The sequence below is a fragment of the Plecotus auritus genome (genome assembly GCF_963455305.1).
Source record: "Plecotus auritus genome assembly, chromosome: 1".
NCBI lineage: Eukaryota > Metazoa > Chordata > Mammalia > Chiroptera > Vespertilionidae > Plecotus > Plecotus auritus.
This window is the reverse complement of record NC_137770.1, coordinates 248,203,768-248,229,621: the sequence shown is the minus strand read 5'-3', so window position 1 is coordinate 248,229,621 and position 25,854 is coordinate 248,203,768. Positions and strand designations below refer to the sequence as shown.

At 62.0% G+C, this 25,854-nt stretch overlaps 1 protein-coding gene across 2 annotated transcripts; it reads left to right on the top strand.

Moving 5' to 3' along the window:
* The first annotated feature begins 218 nt into the window (after positions 1 to 218).
* Positions 219 to 23,872, top strand: UVSSA (UV stimulated scaffold protein A). 2 transcript variants are annotated; one of them, XM_080642752.1, is made up of 14 exons: positions 219 to 252; positions 914 to 1,013; positions 2,082 to 2,412; positions 2,937 to 3,057; positions 3,758 to 4,132; positions 4,979 to 5,091; positions 5,184 to 5,312; positions 11,218 to 11,329; positions 13,642 to 13,786; positions 14,134 to 14,259; positions 14,562 to 14,745; positions 15,005 to 15,116; positions 17,534 to 17,708; positions 19,162 to 23,872. In XM_080642752.1, exons 2-14 carry the CDS (start codon positions 916 to 918, stop codon positions 19,253 to 19,255), a joined length of 2,115 nt encoding a protein of 704 aa, XP_080498878.1. In that variant the 5' UTR covers positions 219 to 252; positions 914 to 915; the 3' UTR covers positions 19,256 to 23,872. The 2 variants fall into 2 exon arrangements, with proteins under 2 accessions (XP_080498878.1, XP_080498879.1); XM_080642753.1 differs by lacking the exon at positions 219 to 252 and adding an exon at positions 490 to 594.
* Positions 23,873 to 25,854: the final 1,982 nt, after the last annotated feature.

Here is a 25,854-nt window from a genome sequence, read left to right as displayed (position 1 = left end):
CCCCGCCCTCGCCTCCAGGGTCATGCCGAACCATTGGCTGCGATCTCGGGGCACGTGATAGAAGGCGGGTCCTCCACCGGAACAGGCGGGGCTAAGGCGAGAGAGGCCGCGTCGCGCCGTAGATGCGGACGTCACCTCACTGATCTCCGCGCACCCCGGGGCGAGCCAATGACTGGCGCGGTCTTGGGCACGTGACAGGAGGCGGACCCTTCGCCGGAAGGGGCGGGGCGAGACTAGCGACCCGGTGGCGCGGTAGGTGCTGTGGTGGCTGCGTCGTTGGGCGTGGGTGCGAGTTCCGCTTTGGGGGCTGGCGGGGCGGGGCGGGGCGGGGCGGGGCGGGTCCCTTGGACGCCGGCCGAGCCGGCCCGCAGGGTCCCTGGACGCCCCCGAGTGCGTATTGAACCGCCCGCGGAAGTTACTGCTCTCGAGCGCTCCTTCCCGGGACGCGCCTCCCCGGGGGCACCTGCCCCGTCGGCCCGTCCGCGCCCGCCGCCCTGCCCCTGCTCCTGCCCGGCCTCCAGGTGGCCCCCCAGGCGCAAGTCCGCTCTCCTGAGAAAGGCGGCAGCGCACCCGTCCCCCGCGGCTGGGCCTGAGGTGTGGAGTGGGCAGGACTTAGTCTTAGACAGAGGCTCGCATCCTCCCCGACACGCCCTGCCGCCCGCCCCGCTCCCCCCGGAGTTAACGTCGTCGTGTTGCACTTTCCCTGATTCCCGCCCAGAGCGCCTTGCTGCCCGTGGCTGGGACGTCGCCCTGCACGGCTCTCCTTCAGCACCCAGGAGGCCGTCTCACGGGGGGCCAGGACGGAGGACCCCGCCCCCGCCCCCGCCCCACAGTGGGCGCAGGAGGCCGTGCCCACGGAGCCGGGAGCAGGAAGCACTGGGCCGCCCCTGAGCTCCCTGCCTTCCGTGTCTAGAAATGGATCAGAGACTCTCCGAGTTGATAGAAGACCTCACGACTTCCGGAGAGCCCCGGCTGAACCCCGAGAAGATGAAGGAGCTGAAGAAGATCTGCAAGTATGTCCTCAGGGTCGGTGTCCCCTGGTGACTGGCCGCCCAGCAAGCCCGTGCCCCTCCCGCGGGCTTGCCCCGGGCCCCCGGCATCAGTCTCACCCGCCTGCATCTCAGGCCTCCACCGGCGCCTCGGCTGGGAACGGACCCCAAACGGACCGCCTGGGACGCTGCCCCAGGCCCCGCAGCGTTGGGGGGCAGTGGTCCCCGGTGGAGGTGCGGGAACACGGTGGGACCGTGTGGGTGACGGGTGCGTCCCTGGAGGGCACACATGTGACTTAGAGCTGAGCACACATCTGCTGCTTTAACTGTCGGACTAGGGCTAGGCCACGGAGGAAGGTGAGGGGTCCCAGGTGGGCCTGTGTGTCCACCCCGCCCTTCTCTCCCGCTCAGACCCTGGGGACCTAGGCCGAGCTTTGTGGGTCTTCCTTACCCTGTGTTTACAAAGCAGGAGAATTTGGAGGGTTGCTCATTAAGTGATGGAAAACTTACATTTCGACCCAAAGGTTTCAGCCCAGACAGGGTTTCACTGTTGGCCCGGAAAACCCCCATCAGCCTTGGCGCTCGGGCCGGTGGCTGGGTAGAGTCTGTCTGCTCAGTGGAGGAAAGCCAGGGGGTGTGGCCGGGCGGGGCCCCAGTCCCACTTCCCCGACGCTGTCTCCTGTAACTTCCACGCGTCTGAGGTTTACTCTTGGTTCAACCATTTAAAAGAAAACCATTCTCGGCTGTGGCCTTTTTTTGTTTTGTCTTCTTGCTTAACCTCACGTGAGGATGTTTAGAGAGAGGAAGAAAGAGAGAGAGAGAGAGGAACATCCGTGGGCTGCCTCCCGTACCCACCCCAACTGGGCATTGAACCCACAACCCCTTGGTGTACAGGACAGCGCTCTAACCAACGGAGCCACCGGGCCAGGGCTTGGCTCGGGTTTTCCAGAAGCAGAAAGGGACTGGGTCTGGCCGCACAAAAGGGAGAATGAGGACAGGGCGTGTGTCCCTGCCGCTTGTGGATACTCCCCACGCGGCGTTTAACTGCTGTCCTCACGCATGGGCGCTTGGTAAGGACAGCTGGGTCCCCAGGTCCTCGGAGGAGCAGCTGAGCCGCACCTACCACCTGCTGACGGCCCAGCTGAGGCAGGAGCACGCCGAGATCCGCCTCTCCGCCTTCCAGATTGTGGACGAGCTCTTCGCCCGCTCCCACCAGTTCAGGCTGCTGGTCGTGTCCGACTTCCAGGGGTTCCTGGAGCTCACGCTGGGCACCGACCCCCGGCAGCCCCTGCCGCCCCCCCGGGAGGCGGCCCAGAGGCTGAGGCAGGCTGCCGCCCGGGCCGTCCAGGGCTGGAGCGAGAAGTTTGGCGCGGCCTATAAGAAGCTCGCCTTGGGCTACCACTTCCTGAGACACAGCCAGCAGGTGGGTGGGCCTTGGCAGCGCGTCGTGGTGGACAGACGTGCCGGGACCCTCGGCGGCTGGGCCAGGGTTGCGGACCAAGCGGGCCTGAGAATAGCCAGCAGGTGGGAGGCACAGCTCTGGGAGGCAGCTGGCACGCTCCCCCCAGGGTGAGTGGAGTGGAGCCTGGGGACCTGGTGCCCACAGGTGGGCAGGGGAAGGAAGGACAGCGAGCGCCCGCTTCTCAGACGCAGCCCTCTCTAACAAGCCCCACCCTCAGCCCCTCCCACCCCTTGGGTGCCGCCTCTCCTGCCGCCCTCGGGTGGTGGTCTCGGCCCCAGGCCCAGCCAGCAGCTGCCCTTCCCTGCTGGTTGGAGCGACCGTGGGCTGTCGCCAGGGACTAAGCCTGCATTCCCGCGGGTCCCTTGTGTTCTGAACGGGGACGCTAAGGCCTGGCCGTGGGCCGGTGCCGTTTCTCTTGGGCCTGTCTTGACTTTTTTTGTCTTCTATTCAGTTGAGTCTCATCTTTATCTCAATTAATTTCTCAGGTGGATTTTCAAGATGTGAACGCCAGGACTCTGGCTGAGAGAAAGCGAGAGGAGGAGAAGCAGAGGCGTTTAGACAGAATCTACCGGGAGAGGTCCGAGCAGGCTGTGCGGGAGATGGAGGGTGAGTCTCCAGGACCCGGCAGGGGTGAGGGGCGGCAGGTGGACAGACCAGCTGGGCAGGGACCCCTGCCCTGGCCCAAGAAATCTCTCCTGGTGGGCAGCTGGAGGGGCCTGTGAGCAGCACACGCCTCTCCCCACCCCTCGGTGGTCACGCTGAGAGTGCCCCTCCCCATGTGGCCCAGGCAGGGAGACGAGATGTGTGTCCTTGGGTGGCCTGTGGCCTGTGTCCGAGCTTCACCCCCTCATCTCCTGGCCTCACTTGCTCTTGCCAGCCCCGCCAACCCCGCATCTGCTTTCTGGCAGCCAGGGTGTGAGCATGGGGAGGTGGCCCTGCCTCTGGCCAGGGCTAGGCAGGTGCACAGCAGGTCGCCGGGCCCAAGGAGGGGGAGCCGCGTGGGGAGTGGGTGCAGGTGCACTCAGGCTGGGGTCCTCATGGCCCGAGGCAGCACGTCCATGTGGAACTCACAGGCCTGCCGAGGAGCGGCTGTCACAGCTGAGAGAAGACCCTTGGCGTCAGCAGGACTCGGGAGGATGGCCCCGGGGCTGCGGCTGCGGCCGGGTGCTGGGCTCCGGGTGGGAGGGCCTGAGCTGTGGGCAGTCCGCCTGCTGCTGGATGGGTCTCCCTCAGACAATGGGCCCTGCCCTTGGTGGGCGGTGCTGTCCTGGGACGTGACCGACAAGCAGCATCTTGATCTTCGCAGAGATGTGCGGGGACATCCGGGGCTGCCTCGCGGAGGTGGACAGCTGCTTCCAGCTGCTGGTGCCCTTTGACCTGGGGCCGCGCCGGGGGGCCGTCTCGCCTGCCATCGCCTCTGGTGCACCTGAGGAGGGCCCCCCTCGCCCAGCCAGTGCCCCAGGCCTCGGGGAGGAGGAGCAGCCCTGCTGCAGCAAGAGCCTGCCTGCCTGTGTGCGCCGCCCAGTGGCCCCCACGGGGACCTCCTCGGAGGACGAGGAGGAAGACGGGGACAGCGACCAGGAGGACGAGGAGGAAGACGGGGACAGCGACCAGGAGGACTTTGTGCGGAGCCACGGGCTGGGCTCCCACAAGTACATGCTGGCCGTGGAGCTCTCCTCAGGTACCTGCCCCTGCCGCTGCTCGGGGCTCCCTCGTGGCCGCAGCCCAGGTGGCTGCCTGAACCAGGCCTCTGACCAGGGCCCTCAGGCACTTCCCACAGCCCAGACTTCTTGGGGCTGAGAGCAGGGCCCGGCCCCCAGGGTGGGGTTAGGCTGTGCGCCCCTAGGCCTGCCCTGCACCCTCACGGTGACGTGCAGCGAGGCCCCCAGCTGCCCTGGGAGCACGGGGGTGGCCATGGCTGCTGCCCAGTCCATCAGGGTCACAGGGTGGCCGCCAGAGCCTGGAAGAAAAACGAGGTGGAGAAGCAGCTTCTCACTGTGTCTGCAAAGGTACAGGTGGTGCCACTCAGAGCCCACAGGGCCTGGTGTCCCAGCCTCACGGCTTCACCCCAGGTATCCGCCTCCTCTCGCCTCGCTGCCTCCTGGCCCCGAAGTCCGTCCCTGTGGGTGTGGGCGGGGTTCCCTTCAGATGTGTTCACCCAGAGCCTGGCGAGCCCCAAGGAAATGCCCACCTGTGCCCGGGGCCAGGGAGCTGGCAGCTGGTGGGAGATGGGGATGGCAGCTGGATTGGCTGGGCACAGGGAGGAGCCGGCCTTCATCCTGAGGCAGTGGGGGCAGCGGTGGGAGGTCCGGGTCTGTCTGTCTGTGGGAAGCCGCAGAGGTCTTGGGCCCAGGGGGAAGGACTGTCGGGTCCGCCTGACCTGGTCTTTGCCAAAATCATAAAGCAGCAGGTCTTCTTGGGCGTCAGGTTTGGGGTCCCATGGGGTCTGTGACGCGGTTGGGATGGGCAGGAGTGCCGGTGACCTGCCGGGGCCCTGGCCCTCTGGTGACCCCGTTCCCCCTTGCAGACAGCCTCAGGGTGCAGGAGAACGAGGACAATTGTGCTGTCATCCAGTCGGCCCGGGATGCTCTCAAGCTCATCCAGAACAAGTTCCTGCCGGCTGTGCGCGCCTGGGTCCAGGTGAGGCCGCGCGCCTGGGTCCGGGTGAGGCTGCCTGCGGGAGTGTAGGGGAGGGTGCCCAGCAGCCGGGTGACGCGCCCCCTTGCTGGCAGCTGTTCACCCGCGCAGGTACACGTGGTCAGCACTTGGAGGCCGCCATCAACTTGAAGGCTGAGCTGGAAGCCGCCCTGCGGAGATCCCAGGAACTGGACATTGAGCCCGAGGGGCCTCGCCGGAGGCAGGTGAGTGCGGTGGGGGCTGGTGGGGCGGCGAAGTCTCTGGCCCTACCTCAGCCCTCTAAGCAGAGAGGCTGGGCTCTGGTCACTCCGTCCTTCCTCACCAGGCCCTGGAGTTGAGGATGAGGAGGTAGAGGGGCTGGGACAGGGAGGCCCCAGTCCCTGGTGTGGGGGCCTGTGACTTCCAGGAGAGTTTCTGAGCAGTTGGGCCTCAACTTTGTGGGGTGTGCAGCCCCCTGGGACCAGCAGAGGGCGATCTTGTCTTCTTCAAAAGCGAGGCCGCCAGGGAGGTTCACAGCAGACGGGTGCCGGGCGGGTGGTGAGCCTGGTGGCTGGTGGTGTGGCCGTGGGCTCGTGAGTTGCTTGCAGAGGCCATGTCAGCACCTCCACCACCTCCGAGCTCACAGGGACTTGCACCTCTCACGGGTAGAAGCCTGGGTGCTGCCCCAGGCGTCTGCGGATGCTGTGTGGGTGGGAGGGTCGGAGTGTCCGGCCTGGTCGTCAGTGGGGGCAGCTCCAGGCCGCTTGTGGCAGGAGCAGCTTGGGGAGTGGGAAGCCATTGGTCGAGGAGATGCCCATTCTGAAGGCTGGAGGGCCTGGCCAGGCGAGGGGCTGACCGGGGGCCGTGTGTGTGTCCACTGACAGGGACAGCAGGGTAAACTGAGGCGGGCGCTGCGCAGGGCGGTGCGGGCCAGGGCTCTGATTGAGTGCAGGGAGCAGGCGGGAGGCGCGTCCCTACCTTGTCTCTGCCTGTCAGGGAAGGAGCGGGGAGGGCGGCGGAGACGAGACGGCTCCAGGAGCTGATTTAAAGGCGCTGCGCTGAAGTCCTTGGAGACAGCGCTCATTCCGGGGCTGTAGATGGAGCGATTGGGCGCGGGCTGAGTGGCAGCGCCCGGCTCAGGTGCGCGCCGTTCCCAGAATAGACGCCGTGCTATCTGTGCATCTGCTCCCGTTCCGTTCTGGCAGGGCGGCTGCCTGCGGGCTGGTGGTTAGAAATTAGGATCGCCTTGTTCGTGGCTCGTTTTCATGTGAGATGCCTGGGGTTAAATCCCTGGCCTCGGTGTCTCCCCATTAGCCCGGTTCTGGCTGAGTGGGGTGCTGATTCAGTAAGTGACTTAAACACCTGAGAACGGGTCACAGTGTGAGAGGGCGCCCCTGGTCCCAGCGACCCCGAGCCCCCGACACGGGCGGGGAGCCTGGCTCTCCAAGGTCCGGCCGCGGGGCCTCTCCTCCAGCAGCTGCACTGGAACGGGCGCCTTTTCCTTTTGATTTCCTGTTTCTGTCCACGTAGCCACTGGTTCCTACGTGTTTTCCTTTTGATGTAGAAGTTCTGTCTTTAAAAAATATTTAAGCCGGTTTAAATGGGTCTGACTGTGCTTTATAGAGGTCTCGCCGCCTTCGCTGGGAAACGCCAGGATAAATCTCGCCCCGATCGATAGCATGCATCCCTGGGAGATTCAGTCTCCCGCCCGACAGCGGCAGTGATCACGGCTGCCTGCCTCTGTTACACTGATAAACATCCTCTGGAAACTTCTAATTATGGAGCTAAGATCAGCAATTACTTAGTGTTGTGTAATTAACAAAATAGTAATTTCCCCTAACCAATAAGTCAGAAAAAAATAACTTTAAGTGTCAGTCTGTTTGAACTCGGCAGTGGGGGTTTAAAGTAACGTTGGCTTACGTGTTCGAGTGGCTAAAACCCACACGGCGCCCTTGTCCTCACGTCGCCAGGCGGCTGCGGCAGCGCATGGTCTCAATGGTGGGGCCTCCCCGCTCATCCACGTGGGGTTTCCTGGGTCTGGGCCGCTGTGGAGTGAGGCCAGGCCGCTCTGTGTGGGCCTGTGGGCCTGTGGGCCTGGCTTCCTGTAGGTGAAAAGGACAGAGCAGGAAACGCAGGGAATGAAATGTTGGACGTGTCAGGCTCCCAGAGAGGCAGAGGAACTAAATCAGGGATGTGGGGACCTTGTACTCGGCAGGGCCAGTAAACAACCTTCCTGTGACGTGGCCCCTCCATCATGCTGAAGGCCAAGCTGCTGCCTCGAGGGGCTGAGAGGAGGGAGGGTCCGCATGCTGCTCTCCTGAGGACTGGGGAGCATCTCAGCCAGGCTCTCCCGCTCCAGCCTCCCACTCCCCGCCCCCCCCCCCCCCACCGTGTGAACACCTGCATCAGCTCACTTCCCAACGGCCCTGCCAGCCCTGTGCTCCAGCACCTTCCCATGTCCCTCTGATCCCAAAAGCAGCTCCCCCAGGGGTTATGCTGTAGCCCATTTTACAGGTGGGAAGACTGAGTCGGGCAGTTGTGTGAGTCTTGCCTTCCTCCCAAGGCTGAGCCACCCAGGGAGGGTGCCACCCACAGTGTCACAGGGCGGGAGTCCTGCCTCCCAAGCTCTGGGAGGCCAGGCTGAGCCCGAGAGCAGGACTCCTCATCGAGCTTCCTCTCCAGCTGGATGCGCCTCGCCAGCCGGGAAGCGATTGTCCCATCAGGTGCAGGAGCTCGGGGGAGGAGGCTCTGTGCCCCTGCCCTCTCTGACAGGCTGGGGCCTCCATGGCACACCTGTGGTCGCTGGAGGAGAGGGCTGTCCATTTGGACCAAGCCTGGCATGGGCACCCGGCCTGTCTCCTGGCTGCCATCCACCTGAGGTTCATGGATGCGCCCTTACCTGTCTGCCTGCTGCCCATTCGCCCAGACCCAGCAGAGCCGGACCCCAGCCTCACCCCCGAGATGGACCTCCAGGCGGCAGCGCCCTCTAGCCAGCAACGGGCCGGGCACTGGAGCCGCCCCACAGCCAGGCTGTGTGCAGCTCACTCCTGCGAGCCATCAGACCAGAGAGGGACGGGACAGCCCTTCGAGGACGTGCAGCTGCTGTCCCAGCTCATGGCTGGTCCACGCAGGCTCTGGGGTCCGTGCTCACCACGGTCAGCCCGCTGCCCGCGTCCTCTGCTCTCTGATGCTGCTGAGATAGCGGCCTGGCTGGGCAATTTGCACGGCCTTCTGGGAGGGCATTAGCATATAAATAGCCGCCGGATGACGGCCATCACAGCTGAGCACGTTTAATTTTTAGTTTATAAGATAGAATGGGGTTCTAAATGCACAGCCATCAAGGCTGAGAGACAAATGCAGGTGGGAGCTCGCTTGTCTGACGAGGCCTTACATCATTTTTTTTTAAAGGGAAACACACATACACTGAACAAAAGTGATTTCTTGGGTGAAAAGTAATTGAGATTGCGCACCAAGTTAATTAGATCGCACAGAATTTATTTAATGGTCCCAGCTGTATCTCGGGCGGGCCGGCGGGCGGGCTGCCCTCGTGCGAGGCGCACTTCCCATTCCTCTCCAGTAATTAGTAACCTCGCTTCCTCACTTCTGCAAACTGATTGCGTTGTATATTTTAGCCGTTTTATTGCTTGTTTAATTATGAGTGTGGAGGCTCATTTTTCTAAATCCTTTTAACTGTGGGTGAGACTCCGTTTGTATAGAACCATCGAGGCCATGGCCTCCTCCAGGCCTCCCTGGCCGCGGGCGGGCTGTGCGTCTGAAAGCTTGGAAAAGCGCAGGACGAGTCCGGTGGCCTCAGGACTGATGGCCTGCCGGGCCCTCACCTGTTAGGCATGAGCACGTGACTGGTGTGACCTCGAGTCCCGGACGAGGTCTGAAGCTGCTCCCAGGGACACTCTGCCTTCAGCTGGGGCCTCCTCAGGGCGTGACCTCCTCCCGAGTCCTCGGGCATCCTGGCCCCCGCTCTGCCCTGCCCCCAGCGCCCCCCAACCCCCTTTTTCTCAGTGCAGGCTTCTGACCCCATCCGTGACCTTTGACCACGTGGGGAGGTTGTTGCTGCTGCCTTAAACTCGGGGCTGGCCCCAGGAGCTCAGGTGCAGGCCTCCGTGGCCAGCTGTGCCGTGGCCGTGGCCGTGGCCGTGGCCGTGGCCGTGGCCGTGGGAGGAGTGGCAGCCTGGGGGCGGTGCTTCTTGGAACAGGTGCTTGGTGGGAGGCCCACGGGCAGGCCACGCACACAGAGGCCACGGAGGGCTGGCAGCAGAGTCTTCCACGAAGTGGAGCTTCTAGCTTTCCCTGCCTTCCGGGCGCGCAGTTGCCTGGAGCCCCGTGCAGACTGCCTGGGACCTGACTCGGCAGTGGGAGCTGTGGAGCTGAGGGTGGTGTCGGCCGGAGGCTGCCCTCGGGCTGCAGTGAGCTGTGACCCGGTGCTGAGGGGCGAGCCGTTCTCACAGGCCCAGCCGCCTGCGCTTGCAGAGGCCCTCGGCCCAGCCCGTCCCTGGACTCGGGAGCCGAGGCCACGCTCCGTGTCTAAGGAGTGGAGTGAACACTTCGGAGAAGAAGGTGTGGTTCCTGGTAGTTAGCTCAGCAGCTAAGTATTTTTTAGAAAGTGAAAATTTAATACAAGTCCCTGGTGAAATTCCAGGGTGGGAGCAATCAGCATAATATTTTATGAAAATGACCCCCATATTTAAAACTTGGCATCTATGTTATGCATTGTAGCACCCGGTCGGTCCACATCTACCTTTTAGAAAATTAAAAGACATAAATTGTGTTTAGTGTTGGATGCGCACCGCGCAGGCCGGGAGCCGTCATGCCCTCAAACCTTGGGCTCTTTCCACCTTTCATAAATTCCTGGGGAGATTCTACACAAAAATAATTTTCAGGTCTGCGGCTCATTGTTATTCAAACGTGATTGATTGTCGTCATTTGCTCAGCTCGGGAGTTAAGTGCCCCTGTCATTTCCAAAGAGTATAATTGGGACGTTTCACAGGTCAGTGGCGGAGACAGGCTTCCCTTTGATCAGTGTTCGGCCGATAACAAAAATTGCCGTTGCCAGTGATGGATGTCCCCGCACGCAGACGCAGGGCTGCCGGAACCCAGCCAAGTGCATTTGCATCTGATTATGCCTCTGGGGGCGAACCGCAGGTACTGCCTGCAGCCGAGGGTGCCTCGGCCTGGACTTGGCTGTGGGGCCACGCGCGGCCGCCCCCCTGTGGTCAGCGTTGTGTCGGGAGTGATTTCGGAAGCGGGGGGGGGGGGGGGGGGGGGGCCGTGTCAGATGGTCCGTCTCCTGCGTTTGCCTCTGACAAACTGAGCAGCCCCATCGCTGGTGCTCACGGGACAGGGTCTCCCTTCCTTCCTTGGCCCTGCCTTAGGTGGCCTGCAGGGGGCCTGGCCTGAAGGCACAGTGGGGGGCAGTGGGCGGGGTTTCTGGGTGCCTCTTGCTGTGGCCCTCTCCCTCTCCAGAAGGACGTCTGAGGGGTGGCTCCCCTGGGGTGGGGCGGAGCAGTCCTGGGGCTTTGTAAGGTTCTGGCCAGGACGCCTGCCCCCCATGTTGGTGGCCCGGCACCTGGGTGTGTGCGTGGCCTTGGTGGCCCGTGTGGGAGCTCCTCTAGGAGGACCCGCCTTCGTGCGCAGCGCCTGCGGCTCCCACTGAGCTGGTGCTGCCAGGAAGGGGAAGGGCTGGGGGTGGGACCCAGTACACTGACCTGGGCGGGACCTCGTCCGAAGGGAACTTCCTGTGGTGGCTTTTTAGCATCGTTGTTAAGGACAGATGTTCCAGAACGCTGTGGTCACATCAGCACCCGAGGCCGAGTGAGGAGCGGGCCCCGAGCAGGGCCTGGTACTGGGCCGGGCTGAGCCGGGCTGTCACCTCCCTGGGCCTCGCCTTCTGGGGTGAGACCTGCTCGGCGGGGCTCGGAGGCGGTGCCTGCTGCAGGCGATGGCCGCGGGCAGCCGGCAGGTTCGTGTGGGTTTGAGCTGGGCGCTGAGGGGGTGCACAGAGCTGGTGGTGTTAGGAGCGAGGGCATGGGCTTGGAGACGGGTCAGTGAGCACAGCCACACGCTGACCCCAGCTGGGCCCCGCCACCTCCACCTCTGGCTGCTCCTCCCACTCAGCCTTGGGGTGTCCCACAGACAGCAGCCCTGGGGGACGGGGACGAGGACGAGGACGATGGCGACTTCGTGGAGGTCCCGGAGAAGGAGGGGTACGAGGCCTGTGTCCCTGAGCACCTGTGGCCTGAGGACGGTGAGTGCGGAGGGGCGGGCACGGGGCCCCGGGGTGGGATCTGGGCCCACTGACGGGGAGCTGGCCGTGGTCGGGCCACGGTCCTGAGGTGCGCTTGGCGTGGAGCCACGGCACGCTGCCGTCCGTCCCGCGCGGGTCTGCCTCCGGCACTGCTCTTCATTGAGCGCGGGGCCGCGGCTGCTCCTGTTCCGTCGTAGCCCACGGCCTGGACACGGCGCTCTCATTTCCTCTGCGTTTCCAGGGGGGCTTTTATCTCCCCTGATCCTGCGTCTGTCAGGACGCAATCTCTTCCTCAAATTTACATTTTAATTACAAGGCCAGCTGCACTGGGCAAAATCAATAGTGTCAGGCGGGAGGCTGGCTGCGGGGCCGCCTCGCTCATCCTGGATTGATCCGTCCACCGCCTGCCTTCACGCTCCCGGCCGTCGGTGCCACTCGTCCGTTTACACAAAGGAGGTTTGGGCATTCCCATGGTTCTGGCTAAAAGCAGCCGTGGGCGTGAGTCTGCCCAAGCCCTGTGCGGAGTCAACGCCGGGGTGGGCCGTGGCCGTGGGCCCTGCCCTTCCCCTGAAAGTTCCCTGAACGCCGCGTGCGCCCGCTCTCCGGTTTCACGTGGAAAGTATGTCAGCGAGATTGATTTTCTACCGCAGTGTGAAAATGGTGGTTTTTTTAGTGCCCCGAGTATTTACCCCGCTCTAACACGCTTACCCATCTTTTTAATGGCTTAAAACAACAAATCAATGAAAAATGTATTTCATTCTTGTAACTCAGGAATTCTCATATTGATCTTGGGCTGTGACTGTATCCATCCAAACCCAGTGTCATTACCAGCCTCTCCGTGTGTGGGCATGCGGGCACGCGTGTTCGCATGCTTGTGTGGGCCACTGCGTGTTCCTAATGGCGTGTCATCAGACTCCCAAGTGGGCATGCGGGAGCCCTCATCAGTGGGGCCTGGGCCTCAAAGCTCGTGCTCAGGTGACCAGAGGTGGACACAGTCACTCTAAGGGGCTCTGTCCTGTGTCCCCCCCTCTCAGCATGGGACCCCAAGAACGGGGTGGACCCCATGCTCACATGGCAGACGGCAGAGCTCCAGTGTGTCTGGGGCAGGGCGGGCAGACATCTTCTGTGATGGATGGTGGGCCACGTGCGCCCCTGGCAGCTGCTCATCTCCACCTACCCCTGCTCTGCTCCCCTCCGCTCCCCTCTGCTCACCCCTGTTCTCCTCTGTTCACCTCTGCTCCCTTCTGCTCACCCCTGCTCACCTCTGCTCTCCTCCGCTCACCCCTGCTCACCTCTGCTCTCCTCCGCTCACCCCTGCTCCCCTCTGCTCTCCTCCGCTCACCCTGCTCACCTCTGCTCTCCTCCGCTCACCCCTGCTCACCTCTGCTCTCCTCCGCTCACCCCTGCTCACCCCTGCTCTCCTCCGCTCACCCCTGCTCACCTCTGCTCTCCTCCGCTCACCCCTGCTCACCTCTGCTCACCTCCGCTCACCCCTGCTCCCCTCTGCTCTCCTCCGCTCACCCCTGCTCACCCCTGCTCTCCTCTGCTCACCCCTGCTCACCCCTGCTCTCCTCCGCTCACCCCTGCTCACCCCTGCTCTCCTCTGCTCACCCCTGCTCACCCCTGCTCTCCTCCGCTCACCCCTGCTCACCTCTGCTCACCTCCGCTCACCCCTGCTCTCCTCTGTTCACCCCTGCTCTCCTCCGCTCACCCCTGCTCACCCCTGCTCTCCTCCGCTCACCCCTGCTCACCCCTGCTCTCCTCCGCTCACCCCTGCTCTCCTCTGTTCACCTCTGTTCCCCTCTGCTCCCCTCCGCTCACCTTTGCATATGGTAGGCAACTGATCAATGTTTCCCTCTGTCTCCATGTTTCTCTCTCCTTTCCTCTCTGTCTAAACTCAGCATATCCTCAGTGAGGATTAAAATCCCCCCAAACATTCATTCTGATGGTCATCCCTAATAATTAAAGATTCGTGCTTATATTTGCCGTCCACTGTTTACTCCGCAGTTTATCAATGTCTGCCCTCGTCGGCCCCCGGAATGTGGGATGGACGCTGGCCTGCAGAGGTCTGGGCATGTCGGCCTCAGCGGTTGCGGTGTCCCATGGGGATGCCGGGAGGTGCCAGCACAGAGGCTTCAGCTGGCTGGTGGCAGGGCCAGCCCCCTGTGGGCTGCAGCCATGGCCGCTGGAGGGTTTGGTGCACTGACCTGCAGGCCGCCTGCTAACCCCGGGTCACACCTTCCCTCCTGGGATGGGAGCACAGTGCCCAGGGGTCTGCTCAGGACGGTGACAGGAATAGGAATGTGTTTCAGGGTTAGAGAAAGACCTAGCTGCGCAGGGCTTGCTGGCGAGGAAGAGGAGGAGGACGGACGAGGAGGCGAGCGACCCCACCTCTGCTGCCGCCCAGCTCCATCGGCTCCGGGGCCACTTGCCCCCAGCCCCGTGCCCGAGCCCCAGGTGACTCCCGGTCACCCTGCCTCTGCCCAAGGCATGGCCTCGAGCTCCCAAGGCTGCTTGGGCTCCTGATGACAGCCCAGGTGTGCATCTGGCCAGGGAGCACAGCCAGTACCTGTGCCTACGGGGGGAGGGGGCCGCAGGAGCAGGCGGGGGCACCCAGCCCAGGGTCAGGGCCCCAGATCCAAGGCCAGCTCCCGTGCCACTCCCTGAACAGTGGGAGCTGGGCTGCTCACGGCCTCAGTGCTCCTTGGAGCTGCCGGCCTGCACTCGTGGAGGGAGAGGCGGTGTGTGTGGTGGCCTCGGTGCACACGGTCTGAGCGCCCCTCTCTGTTCTGTGGCCTCTGCAGGGCACCGCTGGGACCGGAGGAGGCTGGGAGGCTGGCGGCAGAGCGGGCCCGGGCGCCCGTGGTGCCCTTCGGGGTAGACCTGTGCAACTGGGGCCAGGAGCAGCTTGCGGCCGGGAAGGTCCTCAAGTGAGTGCAGGCGCATCTGGTCTGGGGCCCTGCCCTGCTCCCACCACCCGCAGACAGGCGTCCGGGTGCCAGGGCCCAGGGCACTCGCCTCCAGCCCTTGTCACCGCGGTCTCGTCCCACTGCCCTCGCCCTCTGGCCTCCTTGGGCCCTGGGTGCCTGGGCCTGGGCCCTGAGGAGGGTGAGAAAGCCCCTCGCTGTGCTGGCCTGCACTGCGGCCCTGCAGACCAGGGGGCGTGGTTCTGACCTCTTGAGCCCCACCGGGGCGCAGTCCTGCATGGCTCTGACAGCAGACCTGCCTGCAGGGTCGAGTCTCAGCACCGCTTCTGGAAGCCGAGCGAGGTGGATGAGGAGGTGGACAGCGCCGAGGTCTCGGAGGTGCTGCGGAGCCGCCACATCACCTTCGCGGGGAGCTTCGAGCCCGTGCAGCACCGGTGCCGGGCCCCCAGGCCCGACGGCCGGCTCTGTGAGCGCCAGGACCGGCTGAAGGTGAGGCGCGGCCGTGGGGGCCAGAGGGCGAGCTGGGCTGGTGCTGGGCCGGCGCCTGGGGGGCCTGTGCTGGCTGCAGCTGTCACTTGGCCCTGGGCTGCCTGCCCAGTGCATGCTGCCTGCTCTGTGCGGGGCCTGACTCGGGCATCAGGCGCCCTTCACCCTGTTCCGTGCCGGCAGCTCCCTGGCGCCTGCCTTCGAGGGGGTGAGGGGGGGTGGCCGAGAGGCAGAGGGTGATGACCATTGTGCTTTGCCACAGTGCCCGTTCCACGGCAAGATCGTTCCCAGAGACGACATGGGGCGGCCCCTGCACCCGGAGGACAGGGCCCGGGAGCAGAGGCAGCAGCTGCAGAGGCAGGCCGGGCGCTCAGGTGGGCACTGGGGGGGGGCACCCTGTTGGGGGACAGTGGGTCCCAGCAGCCACCAGGGCGACTCTGTATCTGTGTGTGGACCCTGCCTCCCCAGCTGGGCCACTGGGTCCACGCAGCCTGTGGGTCTCAGGCACTCCTGGGGGAGCGGTGGGCACACCCACTCCAGAAGCCCCGTCATCACTGGCTTGTGGGGCTCTGGGTTCTGAATCAGGCTTTGCAGGCAGATGAGGGAATCGAGGCAAGAAAAGCTGACGGGCTGAGCCCATGCTACTTAGAGAAAACCAGCTCGTTTATGCCCCGATGCCCACGCTCTGGCTCTCGCCAAGCCCCACGCCTCCGCATAGCACGTGCGGTATGTGTGCATGTACACGTGTGGTGTGGTTTCTGTGCGTCTGTAGGGTGTGTGGTATGTGCACCCATGCGTTTATGTGCTGCGCTTGTGTTTTGCATACAGGGTGCGTGTGTGTCTGGGCAGAGGCGAGGGGCGCTGGGTCTCCAGATGCTCCTTGGGGTCCTCGCCAGGGCTCCCCATTTTCTGGCAGAGGGCCAGTTTCAGATGAGCTGGCCCGTGGGCTGCAGCCCCTAGTCATCATGCCCACGACAACGTGGGGACTGTCTTATCGTGGTGCCGTGTCTGCTTGGTGTTGGGGCACATGCCGTGGCTGGCAGCCCCTCGGCCCCAAGTGGGGCCCCGAGCAGCAGGGCCGCAAGGTGACGTGGGGCAGTGCTGTCACCGCTGGGCAGCACGTGGGCACTCAGTGGGCTGGAGTCTTGAGGCCCTGGCCACCAGGTGTCCTCTCCCCAGACCCCCAAGAAAGGTGGGAGGCAGCTGAGTCTGGGGGGTGCTGGCCAGCGTGTGGGGTCCCAGCCGGGCTGTTTGTCATCATTAGTGGAGTGTTTCCTTTGTCCTGAGAGACGAAGATGAGATTTAGCCTGATGCCCGGCCAGTGCCTGGCCCTGGCCCGATGGGCAGGAGGGTGGGACCTGCTAATCCACAGGCCGAGCCTCCCTGGAGGTGCACACTCAGGAGCAGATTAAGTGCCTGTTTCTGTGTCAGCCCTGGAGAGTGGCTGTTCCCAGCCCGCGGTGACTTGTTAACAACAGGTATGGGCCGCGGCCGCGGGCCGGGCTGGCCAGTCAGATGTGAAATAGCATCTCTGCACTAACTACAGTATCGATCCCGCCTCCCTGCACGCGGGGCAATTTTCTTTGCCGGCGCCCTCCTCGGTGACAATGCAGGAGCTCAGCCATCGGCAGGAAGGCGCGCCCCGGCAGCTATTGATTTTCTTCAAAGGCTTTTAAATTGCTCCTTCATTTTCCCGAGATGCTCATTCCATCTCGCGCGGGCGCTGCGTTTTCCGTTGTGTTTAAACAATTGCTCCATTCACCGGGTTCCTAAACTGTGACGCCTTCTTATTACTGAGAGATAAACTGTTTAGACAGTTTTCCTTAATCTTGGATTAATCGTCTCTGTATCTGAGCTGTGCAGCCCGCTTTCCTTCACTTCAAAAAATCAGCCTGGGAGGCCTCGCCATCTGTCTGTCTGAGGCATGGCTTCCCCTGTGCCCTGCGTGCTCTGCTCACACACACCCTCCTTCACCCCCAAGTTCCCGTTGGTGTGGTGGGGGTCCAGCGCCCCCTGCGGGTCTGTCTGGGTGAGCCAGGGTGCTGTGCTGGGATTCCTGAGCTGTGTGGCCCTCTGGCTGAACCAACACCACACAAACGGGACCATGTCTCATGGACCCCACGTGGCCTTTCAGAGCCAACCCTCCACCAGGGACGCGGGAGCAAGGACCCAGGCAGGAAGTAGCATGAACCAGGCCCTGGCTGCCAGAGTGGGCACCTTGGCCTCTGACCCCATGCCTGCCCCTGCCCCTGCCCCGGGCCAGAGCCCCCCTTAGACAGAGCTCTCGGCAGCCCTGCACGTGAGCACATGGGCCGGGCCTGGTGCAGCCTGCGGCGCTGGCATCGTTTCCCCTGGAGGGGCCTGGCTGTGAAGGACGGTGCGGGAACAGGGCTCCAGGTGAACACACATCCTCATTGCTGAGACCTGTGGCCACGTCACCTTTGGACCAACACAAAGAAAGCCCAGCCCTCCCTGCCCCCTCGACCAGGGCCCACCCTGCTGTGCATGCCCTTGGCCAGCAGGCAGGTCGAAAGGCTGTGATTGGGGCCTGGTGGGACACAGTCCAGCCTGGATGCCAGGAGGCAGCCTGTGGAGGGCACGTCCCCCAGCCCAGCCCCCGGCTGGTTGTGCGGGTGCTGCGTTCTAGGGTGCAGGCGGTGGGAGGAGCTCTGCCTTGGCCTCAGCCCTAGGGAGCGGCCAGCAGCCTCCCTGCCCCCTCGGTCACCGTGGGCAATCGGGGAGGCACAGGGTTGGTGCCGGGTGTTTTCTGAAGTCTCGGGTCTGTTTGCAGACTGGCGGGATCCCGAGTTTATGAGAGACGTGGAGGTGGCCACGGGGGTGGACCTTGGCTCGTCCAGGGCTGGCAGGAGAGGCAGAGGCAAGAAGAGGAGGCACCCCGGCCTTACCGACCTGAAGCAGCAGGCGGACACCGCCCGCACACGCATCGCCAAGAAGGTCTTCGCTAAGTAAGAGCCCCTCACCAGCCCCCGACCAAGCTCCCAGCCGTCCCCCGAGGCACCCCCTGCTGTGCATCTCTTCCTGTGGCCACTGGGCCCCTGGCAGGCGGGGGCTCCCAGCCACGGAGGGGGCAGCAGGCCATTGGGTGGAGCCCGGAGCGGTCGCCCCGTGGTGACGGGTGAGCCTCTTCCCAAGCGGGGCTGCTGGTGCGGAGCCAGCCTGGGTCTTCCCTGGCCCGGAGAGCTGGGCACTGGCCGGTGGGCCCTCACGGTCAGTGCTCAGAGGTGTCCACCTGGCGACTTCAGGGAGGCCGGTCACCTCCAAGTCAGGCAGAACGGGCATTGCAGAGCTCGGTGCCACCAGGATGGTGGTCACTCCATGTGCTGCTCTCTCAGCCGCTTGGGGTCAGGGGTCGGGTCAGGGCATCTCCCCGCCAGCTGGACCAGCCTGGCTGGTGGGCCCGGGCAGGGCCCTAGAAGAAAGGCTGCCAGTCCCGCCGCCCACCGCCCTCCCGCTGCCGTGGTCACAGGCTGCCACCACGCCCAGGGTGTGGCCAGAAAGTGTTCACGGCTTTTGTTTAGGAAACGCCACGAGGCGGGGCCGCCCTCCTCAGAGTCAGGCCGAGGCCCTTGAAGGCTCTCAGCTGAGCATACTGGCCCTGCTGTCTCCCCGGTCCAGGTGGGCTGGACAGCAGGGCAGCTTCCTGGGTGCCCACATGGAGCCCACGGGCTCCTCACTGCTGGCTTGTCCTTCCATGTGTCCTTCCACGTCCAGATGCAGGCGTGGCCCCAGGCTCCAGGCACGAGGCTGGTTTCCTATGGACCAGCCAGGGGTAAAGGGCACCCTGGGTGCTGACCCGGAGAAGTGTCCTCGCTGCATCCTTGGGGCCCAGAGCGGGTGCTCGCAGCAGCTGTGTGACTGGGAGCCCCCTGAGTCCCCTAAGGAGAGCCGTGGGTGACCAAGCCCCTGGAAGGGGGCAGAGCCCCTGGAACAGGGTCCAGCAGTCACTGCTTCGTGGCCTCGGTGGCTTCCTCCTGGGCACGGGCCCTGCTGAGTCCAGACCCACCATCACAGCCGTCAGCTGAGCAGGGTCCCCATCCACATCTTTCTGCGGCACGTTCTTAAGTGTTTCCCCACGACCGTGGGCATGGAGCCTGGTGTGGCTGGGCCGCCGTGGGGCAGAGTCAGCCCGTGCTTTCCCGCTGCATCGCCTGCACATCGCTCCCCGTCCATGGCTGGGCAGGCCGTGCCCGTCCGAGGGCAGTCGGCGTTGGTGAGGCCACCTCTGAGATCGGGCTCCCCACTGTGGCCTCCAGCGCCGGCCGTCACTCACCGGCTGGGAGTCTGTGAGAGGTCCGAGGGCCGTGTCTGCCTCAGGACCGATTCCCCATCGCAGCCGGGCCCTGGTCAGGACCCCAGCCCTGGGCTCCCTGGTCACATCTCGCTTTGCTCTCCCTGCAGGGCGGCCGTGCAGAGGGTGGTCACAGCCATGAACCAGATGGACCGGAAGAAGCACGAGAAGTTTGCCAACCAGTTTAACTACGCGCTGAGTTAGGGGGGCCTGTGCTGTGGTCCCCTCTGCTCATCAGCTCCTCTCCCTTTGCCAGGGCCCCGGAGGGGAGAGCGGACAGGTCTGGGCAGTGGCCTCAGCCTCCATGATGGTGTGAAATGTGAGGAGATGGTGCACATTCTGATTGAAATGCTGAGGCTGTGGATGCTCCTTGGCCGTGGGGCCACCACCATCTGGGTTATGGGCCTGGCCTGCCTACGAGGCCCTTGGCACACAGGCCTCGCCTCGGCAGCTGTGTCCCCAGCGGGCACCTGGCAGGGCCTGCGCACGTCATGATGTGTTCAGTGGGGAAGGTCTAGCAATGAATTCTCTCCATGTTTACTTGTCTGGGAATGTCTTCATTTCTCCTTCACTTCTCAGTGTAGATAATGTGCGTGTGGCCCCACCCCAGCCACCTGCCAGCCCTCTGCTGGGGCCAGCCCCTCCGGGCCTCTAGGAAAACCCCCACTTGTGTAAATGCTGTTTTAATGCAAACACAAGGGAAGTGGGCACCCACTCGTCACACGGTGAGTGTCCAGTTCACCCTGCCTCGGTGCTGGCTCCATGACTCACTGTGTGTGTTTAAAACACTACCTAATTGAGTGACAGCTCGCGTGCCATAACTTGCACTCGAAGGCATGCGTGCAGTGGCACCATGTATTTCCATGCTGAACCTCGACCCCGCCCCCACCCCCCATGTAGTTGCAGAACTTTTCATCACCCTAAAAGGCAGCCCGTCCCCAGGAGTGGCCACCCCACCCCCACATCCAGTCCAGGCACCCTCTGAGCTCCTGTCTGTCTGAATTTCCCTGTCCCGGACCCTGCATGGCATGGAGCCCTGATGGCCTGTCTGGCTCATGACAGTGCGGTGGTCCGAGGTTCTTCCGTGTTGCAGCCAACGCCAGAAAGTCGTTCCCCTTTTCTGCCCACATGCTCCATCGTATGGAGGGGCCTTGGTTTAACCGCTCGCTAGTGACGTGGATGTTGGCACGTTTTGACTTGTGAGTAATGCTCCTGGGAACATTTGCGTGTTGTGTGGACGTGTGTTCACTTTCGTGGGCACATAGCGAGGAGCGGAATTGCTGGCTCACAGGGTGACTGTTCAGCCTCCTGTGGAACTGCTGACCTGCTTTCCACGTGGCTGCACCTTGTACGTCTCCCAGCTGTGCAGGGCTCTGGCGGCTCCACGTCCTCCGTGACACTCGTTAGCGTCCGTCTTTTAACCACAGCGTGCTCGTGGGTGGGAGGCTTCAGTTTGCATTTTTCTGGTGACTGACCAGATTGAGCATCTTTTTTTTTTTTTTAATATATTGATTCCAGAGAGGAAGAGAGAGAGAAACATCAGTGATGAGGGAATCATTGATCGGCTGCCTCCTGCACGCCCCCCACTGGGGATCGAGTCCGCACCCAGGCATGTGCCCTGACCGGGAATTGAACCGTGAACTCCTGGTTCATAGGTCGGTGCTCAACTCCTGAGCCACGCCAGCCGGGCTTGAGAACCTTTTCATGTGACTTTTGTACAAGTGGGAAGTTTTCACTTGTCTTACTACTAACTCAACGTTTCAGAGTTCTGTTTTCATTTTCTGTTCTCTCTTGAGTCAGTTTCAGTAGTTTGTAGGAATTCCATCTAGGTTTTATAATTTGTTAACATATAGTTGTTCATAGTATTCATTTATAATCGTTTTATTTCTGTAAGGTTGGAAGAAATTAATTTGGGAATTGGAGCGAAATCATTTGGGCTGGCCCTGCCAAAGCATTCGGGGTGAGTTAATTAAATGTCTGGCCAAGTAGAGCAGGCTAGTTTTAAGTTGATGATGTTGTGTGGCCCATGAATGATGTCATAAATATCCACAGGGCCCTTGGCAGGAAAAGTTCCACCCCTCCTTTATGCTGTTGTCTTAAATCAGAGGGAAAAGAAGAGTTAGAAACAAATGTGCAATCATACTACCTTTTATCTGGCTCTGTGGTTGCCTTTATCAGCATTAATTATTTCTTCGTGGGGTTTGATTCTAGGGCTTTTTTACTTTGGCCTGAGAGATGCCCTTTTTATTTCTTTTTGTAATATATTTTATTGATATTTTTACAGAGAGTAAGGGAGAGGGATAGAGAGTTAGAAACATCGATGAGAGAGAAACATCAATCGGCTGCCTCCTGCACACCCCCCACTGGGGACGTGCCCGCAACCAAGGTCCATGCCCTTGACCGGAATCGAACCCGGGACCCTTCAGTTCGCAGGCTGACGCTCTATCCACTGAGCCAAACCAGTTAGGGCCCTTTTTATTTCTTGAAGGGAAGATCTGACAATGAGTTCTCTCTGTGTTTATTTGTCTGGGAATGTCTTAATTTCTCCTGCCTTCACTTCTGAAGAACAGCTTTGCTGGCTGTAGAATTCTTACTAACAGTCTTTTTAACACTGAATCTGTCATCCCATTGCCCTCTGGCCTCATGGACCTGATGAGAAGCCGCTGTCACTGTCACTGTCACGGCAGAGCCTTGTACACATGGGTGGACTTTCCTGCTGCTTCCGAGATGCCTGTCATTGCCGGTGTACCTGGGAGGCACCCAGGGTGGATCTTTGTGTGTGTGTCCTACTTGGGATTTGTTGAGCTTCTTGGATGTAGAATTTGGAAGGTTTTGGCCGTAATTCCTTGACCACGCCTCACCCTCGGTCTTCCCGCCCCGTCTCCTCTCCTTGGGCTGCCATTGTGTGAGCAACCGTTTGGCCAACGGTGTCCACTCGTCTCTGAGGCTCTGTTTGTTCTTCTTCAGTCTTTTTTTCTGCTCCTCGGACTGGACCTGGTGGCTTATCTTCAAGGTCCAGGTTCTTCCTTCTGCCACTGAAAGTCCGTCTTCGTTTCACCGGAAGAAGGTCTTGTACTTCTCCGTGCCAGCATTTCTGCTTGTTCTCTTCTGTGATTTCCTTTCCTGACATTCTCTGTTTGGTGTAACGTCATTCTCACAGTCTGATTCTTTAGATGTGTCTCCCTGTAGTTCTCTAAACATGTTTGTAGTGGTTGTGTTAAAGTCTTTGTCCAGTAAGTTCAACAGCTGGGCGGAGCCAGAGCGGTTTCCATGGACTCCTTGTTTGCCTGTGTATTGGCCACACTTCCTGTTTCTTTGTGTGTCTCATAATTGTCTTGTGATTGAAAATGGGACATTTTAAATAATAGGATGTAGCAGCTCTGGGAATCAGACTGTTCGGTGTCTGATGAGTTCTGTAAAGTCTGTGTTCTTTATCATGCTTGGCCATGAGGTCTCTGCTGGGCCAGCATACTGGCCAGCCGATGATGGACAGAGGCTCCCTTGAATGGCCCACAAGCTGTGTGTTTTTGGTGGGGGTGGGGCACCTTCACTCCGCCAGGCAGTGCCAACTCTGCCTTACCTCCTCCTCCCTCCTGTGCAGAGCTTCATGGTCAGCCAGAGGTGAGGGCTTTGGGGTCTTGGTCAGCCTCTGGTGTGCCCAGTGGGTATCCCAGCAGGCAGCTGCTTCGTTAAACAACACGCTGATGTCCCTGCAAACCTGCACCGAGCACTCGGGAGGTGCCAGTTAGAGGCGAGCCCAGCCCTGCGAGTGGGATCTCCAGGGAGCAGCTGGGTGAGTCATCTAGAGGCTGTTCCCTGAGGACGAGGCTCCTGGGGAGCCCAGGCCTGCTCCCCCCTCCCCGGGCCACCAGTCAGGTTCAGCCTTTTTCTTGGATGAACGCTCCTTGGATTGTTCTGATTCTGCATTCCCAGAGTTTTGGGAAAGTTTACTTGGTCAGTTTCTCTGTGGCTCACAGGAGAGGGTCTCCGGGGCCCTTCCTCTGCCCTTGTGGCTGCGTGGCATCCGCAGTGCGGACGGTGCCATGGTGTGCATGGAGGTTCAGTGTTGGCAAGGGCTCTGCCCCCTCGCTGTTGCCAGCAGTCCTGCGGCAGTGTGCATGCATGCGTATCTTACATGTGTGTCTTACACGCGTGTCTTCTCACATGTGAATGCTTCCTGGGCTTCACTCCTGGGAGGGGGTTGCTGGTCAGGGCGGTGGGGCAAGTACGATGTGGTGAGACTACAGTGTGGCTCTCAGAAGTGGTGTCAGTCCACCCTCCCGCCGGCATGGTATGACCCCCACGCCCTCCGTGTGTTCATGACATAAGACCCCAGATCTGACCACCACACCCTCAGCGTGTTCATGACATCAGACTCCAGGTCTGACCACCCCGCCCTCAGCGTGTTCATGACATCAGACCCCAGATCTGACCACCACGCCCTCAGCGTGTTCATGACATCGGATCCCAGGTCTGACCACCCGCCCTCAGCGTGTTCATGACATCGGACCCCAGGTCTGACCACCCCGCCCTCAGTGTGTTCATGACATCGGACCCCAGGTCTGACCACCCCGCCCTCAGCGTGTTCATGACATCGGACCCCAGGTCTGACCACCCCGCCCTCGGCGTGTTCGTGACAGTCGATCTTCGCCAGGCGACATGGAAGGTGCAGTCTTAGAGTTGGGTATCTGTCTCAGAAGTGAGACTGGTTTCCTTTCCTGTAAACTCTGTGTTCTGGCCCTTGCTCTTTCCCTGTTGGCCTATTTGTTTACTTCTTATTAAATTGTAGGAGCTCTTCATTCATTAATAAAGCGAGCTCTACGTTGTACATTGCAAATATTCCTTCATTTGTCTTCTGATTTTGCTTGTGTTGTTTTTGGTGTGGTTTTTAAAAACATTTTCATTGACTTTAGAGAGAGAGGAAGGAGAGGGGGAGAGAGGTAGGAACATTGATGAGAGAGAACCATCGATCAGATGTCTGCGGCATGCCCCTTACTGAGGATCGAGCCCTCACCCTGGGCATGGGCCCTGACCAGGAATCCAACCAGGGCCTCCTGGTGCATGGGACCACGCTCAACCGCCAGCCACGCCAGCCGGGCTGCTGGGCATCTTCCACGTAGCCGTGTTTGACCCATCTTTCATGGCGTCTGAGGCTTGCGCTTTCCCCAGCAAGGTTTATGTAAAAATGCTGCCCCACTCTGTCCCGTACTTGATGGGTTCCATCTGACACTTAGGTCCCTCTCTGCAGCTCCTTTGTTTTAATGCACTGTGACCTGGGAAACCTGGGTTCCTATCAGCGGCTTGTCCCGCCGTTATTAACGAGCCCCTGCTTCGCAGGTGGTCCCTTGTGTGGCGGTGCTGTTTCCGAACTTTCTCCGTCCCCCCCCACCCCCCTGCCTGCCTGCCTGTTGTCACACCCTGTGATCCCAGCAGCTGTGTCCATGCATCTGGAGGTGGAGTTAGAGGCCAGGGAGGGGGGCCGAGTTTCCCTGGCGTTGAGGCCGGAGCGCTCTGTCACCCGTGTTCCTGTGTCCCGTGCTTGGGTGCCGCTCCTGAGTGTCGATCCAAAGACAAACCTGTGGGTCTTTCAATGTGTCTCTGGCCAGAGAGGGGCCTGTGGAGGGCGGGGTGGCAGGTCCAGCACGCGGAGTCCAGGGTGCCCAGTGACTGGGCGCTGGGGTGGGGGGGCACTTCCCTCAGGCCCCAGGTGAGGGCGAGGAGGCTGCACCCCCTCCCTGTCCTCAGCACCCCTCCTCTTGCCCTCCTCTCCCTGTCAATGTGGTTTGTGTCCCTGTGAGTCAGAGGGCCAGGGGGCTTGGGACAGCCTGGTCAGTAGGTGAGCTGGGGCCAGGGGTGTGAGCCCCCTATAAGAGAGCGCTCCACAGCTGGGAGGGCGCGGAGGTCCCAGCAGCTCCTCCCTCAGGCCACCACTGGGCACAGAGGGGCCACCACACAGGATGTGGGGTGGAGAGGGGCAGTGTCCTGGAGTAGCGGCCAATCCCAGGATGCTGGGGGGTGGGGCCCCCAAGAACCTGTGCGCCTCACTCAGCCCTGTGTCTCCCCTTGGGACTCCCTGCATCCCTGAGTGACCTGCTTGGCCAACCCCCAGCCCCTCACTCCCTGCTGCCCGCCCCCGCGCCCTCCCTGTGAGCACTGCCCTCCAGGTGCCCCCTGGTCCCCACAGGCTGGGAAGGCCCCTCCGAGCTGAGTGACATTTCTTGGTGGCACATGAACCTCAAGTGACCCAGGTCGGAGACCTAGGGGCCCTGGCTGCCACCCTGGGGTGGTGGACGTGACACTCCAGGCCCGCTGACCAGGAGCAAGGGGCATGCGAGAAGTGGGCAGGGGTGCGGGCAGCTGAGGGGCCCCCTGCTGCACTGGGCCTGGGGGGGCCTGCAGGGAGTGAGGTGGGCGGGGCCTGGGCATGGCTGTGGTCCCAGATGGGGAAGAGGGAACCTGGCCCTCCAGACCGACCAACCAGACTGGACCGGGGGACAGAGGGTGGAGCAGGAGGGGCCCAGGAGCCACAGGAACCCCGAGAGGGAGGGGTGGTGGGTGGGAGTGAGAAGCCAGTGCAGAGGGCAGTGCCCACAGCCCTGGGTGGCTGGCTCTGAGGGGCCGAGCAGGGGGAGCTGAGGGCAGGTTTGGAGACTGACCGGGCTCAGCAGGGAGATGAGGACAGAGGCAGGTGGGGGCAGGAGAGGGGTAGGTGCTGCAGGCCAGGTGAGTGCCCCCCTGAGGGTGTGGCCATGGCTGGATAAGGCCCTGCGTCCCCACCATGCCAGCGGGGAAGGGGGCAGAGC

Coding starts and splice junctions, on each gene's coding strand:
- UVSSA (XM_080642752.1), top strand. CDS start 916: ATGGATCAGAGACTCTCCGAGTTGATAGAAGACCTCACGACTTCCGGA. Junction 1,014..2,081: donor GAGCTGAAGAAGATCTGCAA/GTATGTCCTCAG, acceptor CTGGGTCCCCAG/GTCCTCGGAGGAGCAGCTGA. Junction 15,117..17,533: donor GAGGCAGGCCGGGCGCTCAG/GTGGGCACTGGG, acceptor GTCTGTTTGCAG/ACTGGCGGGATCCCGAGTTT.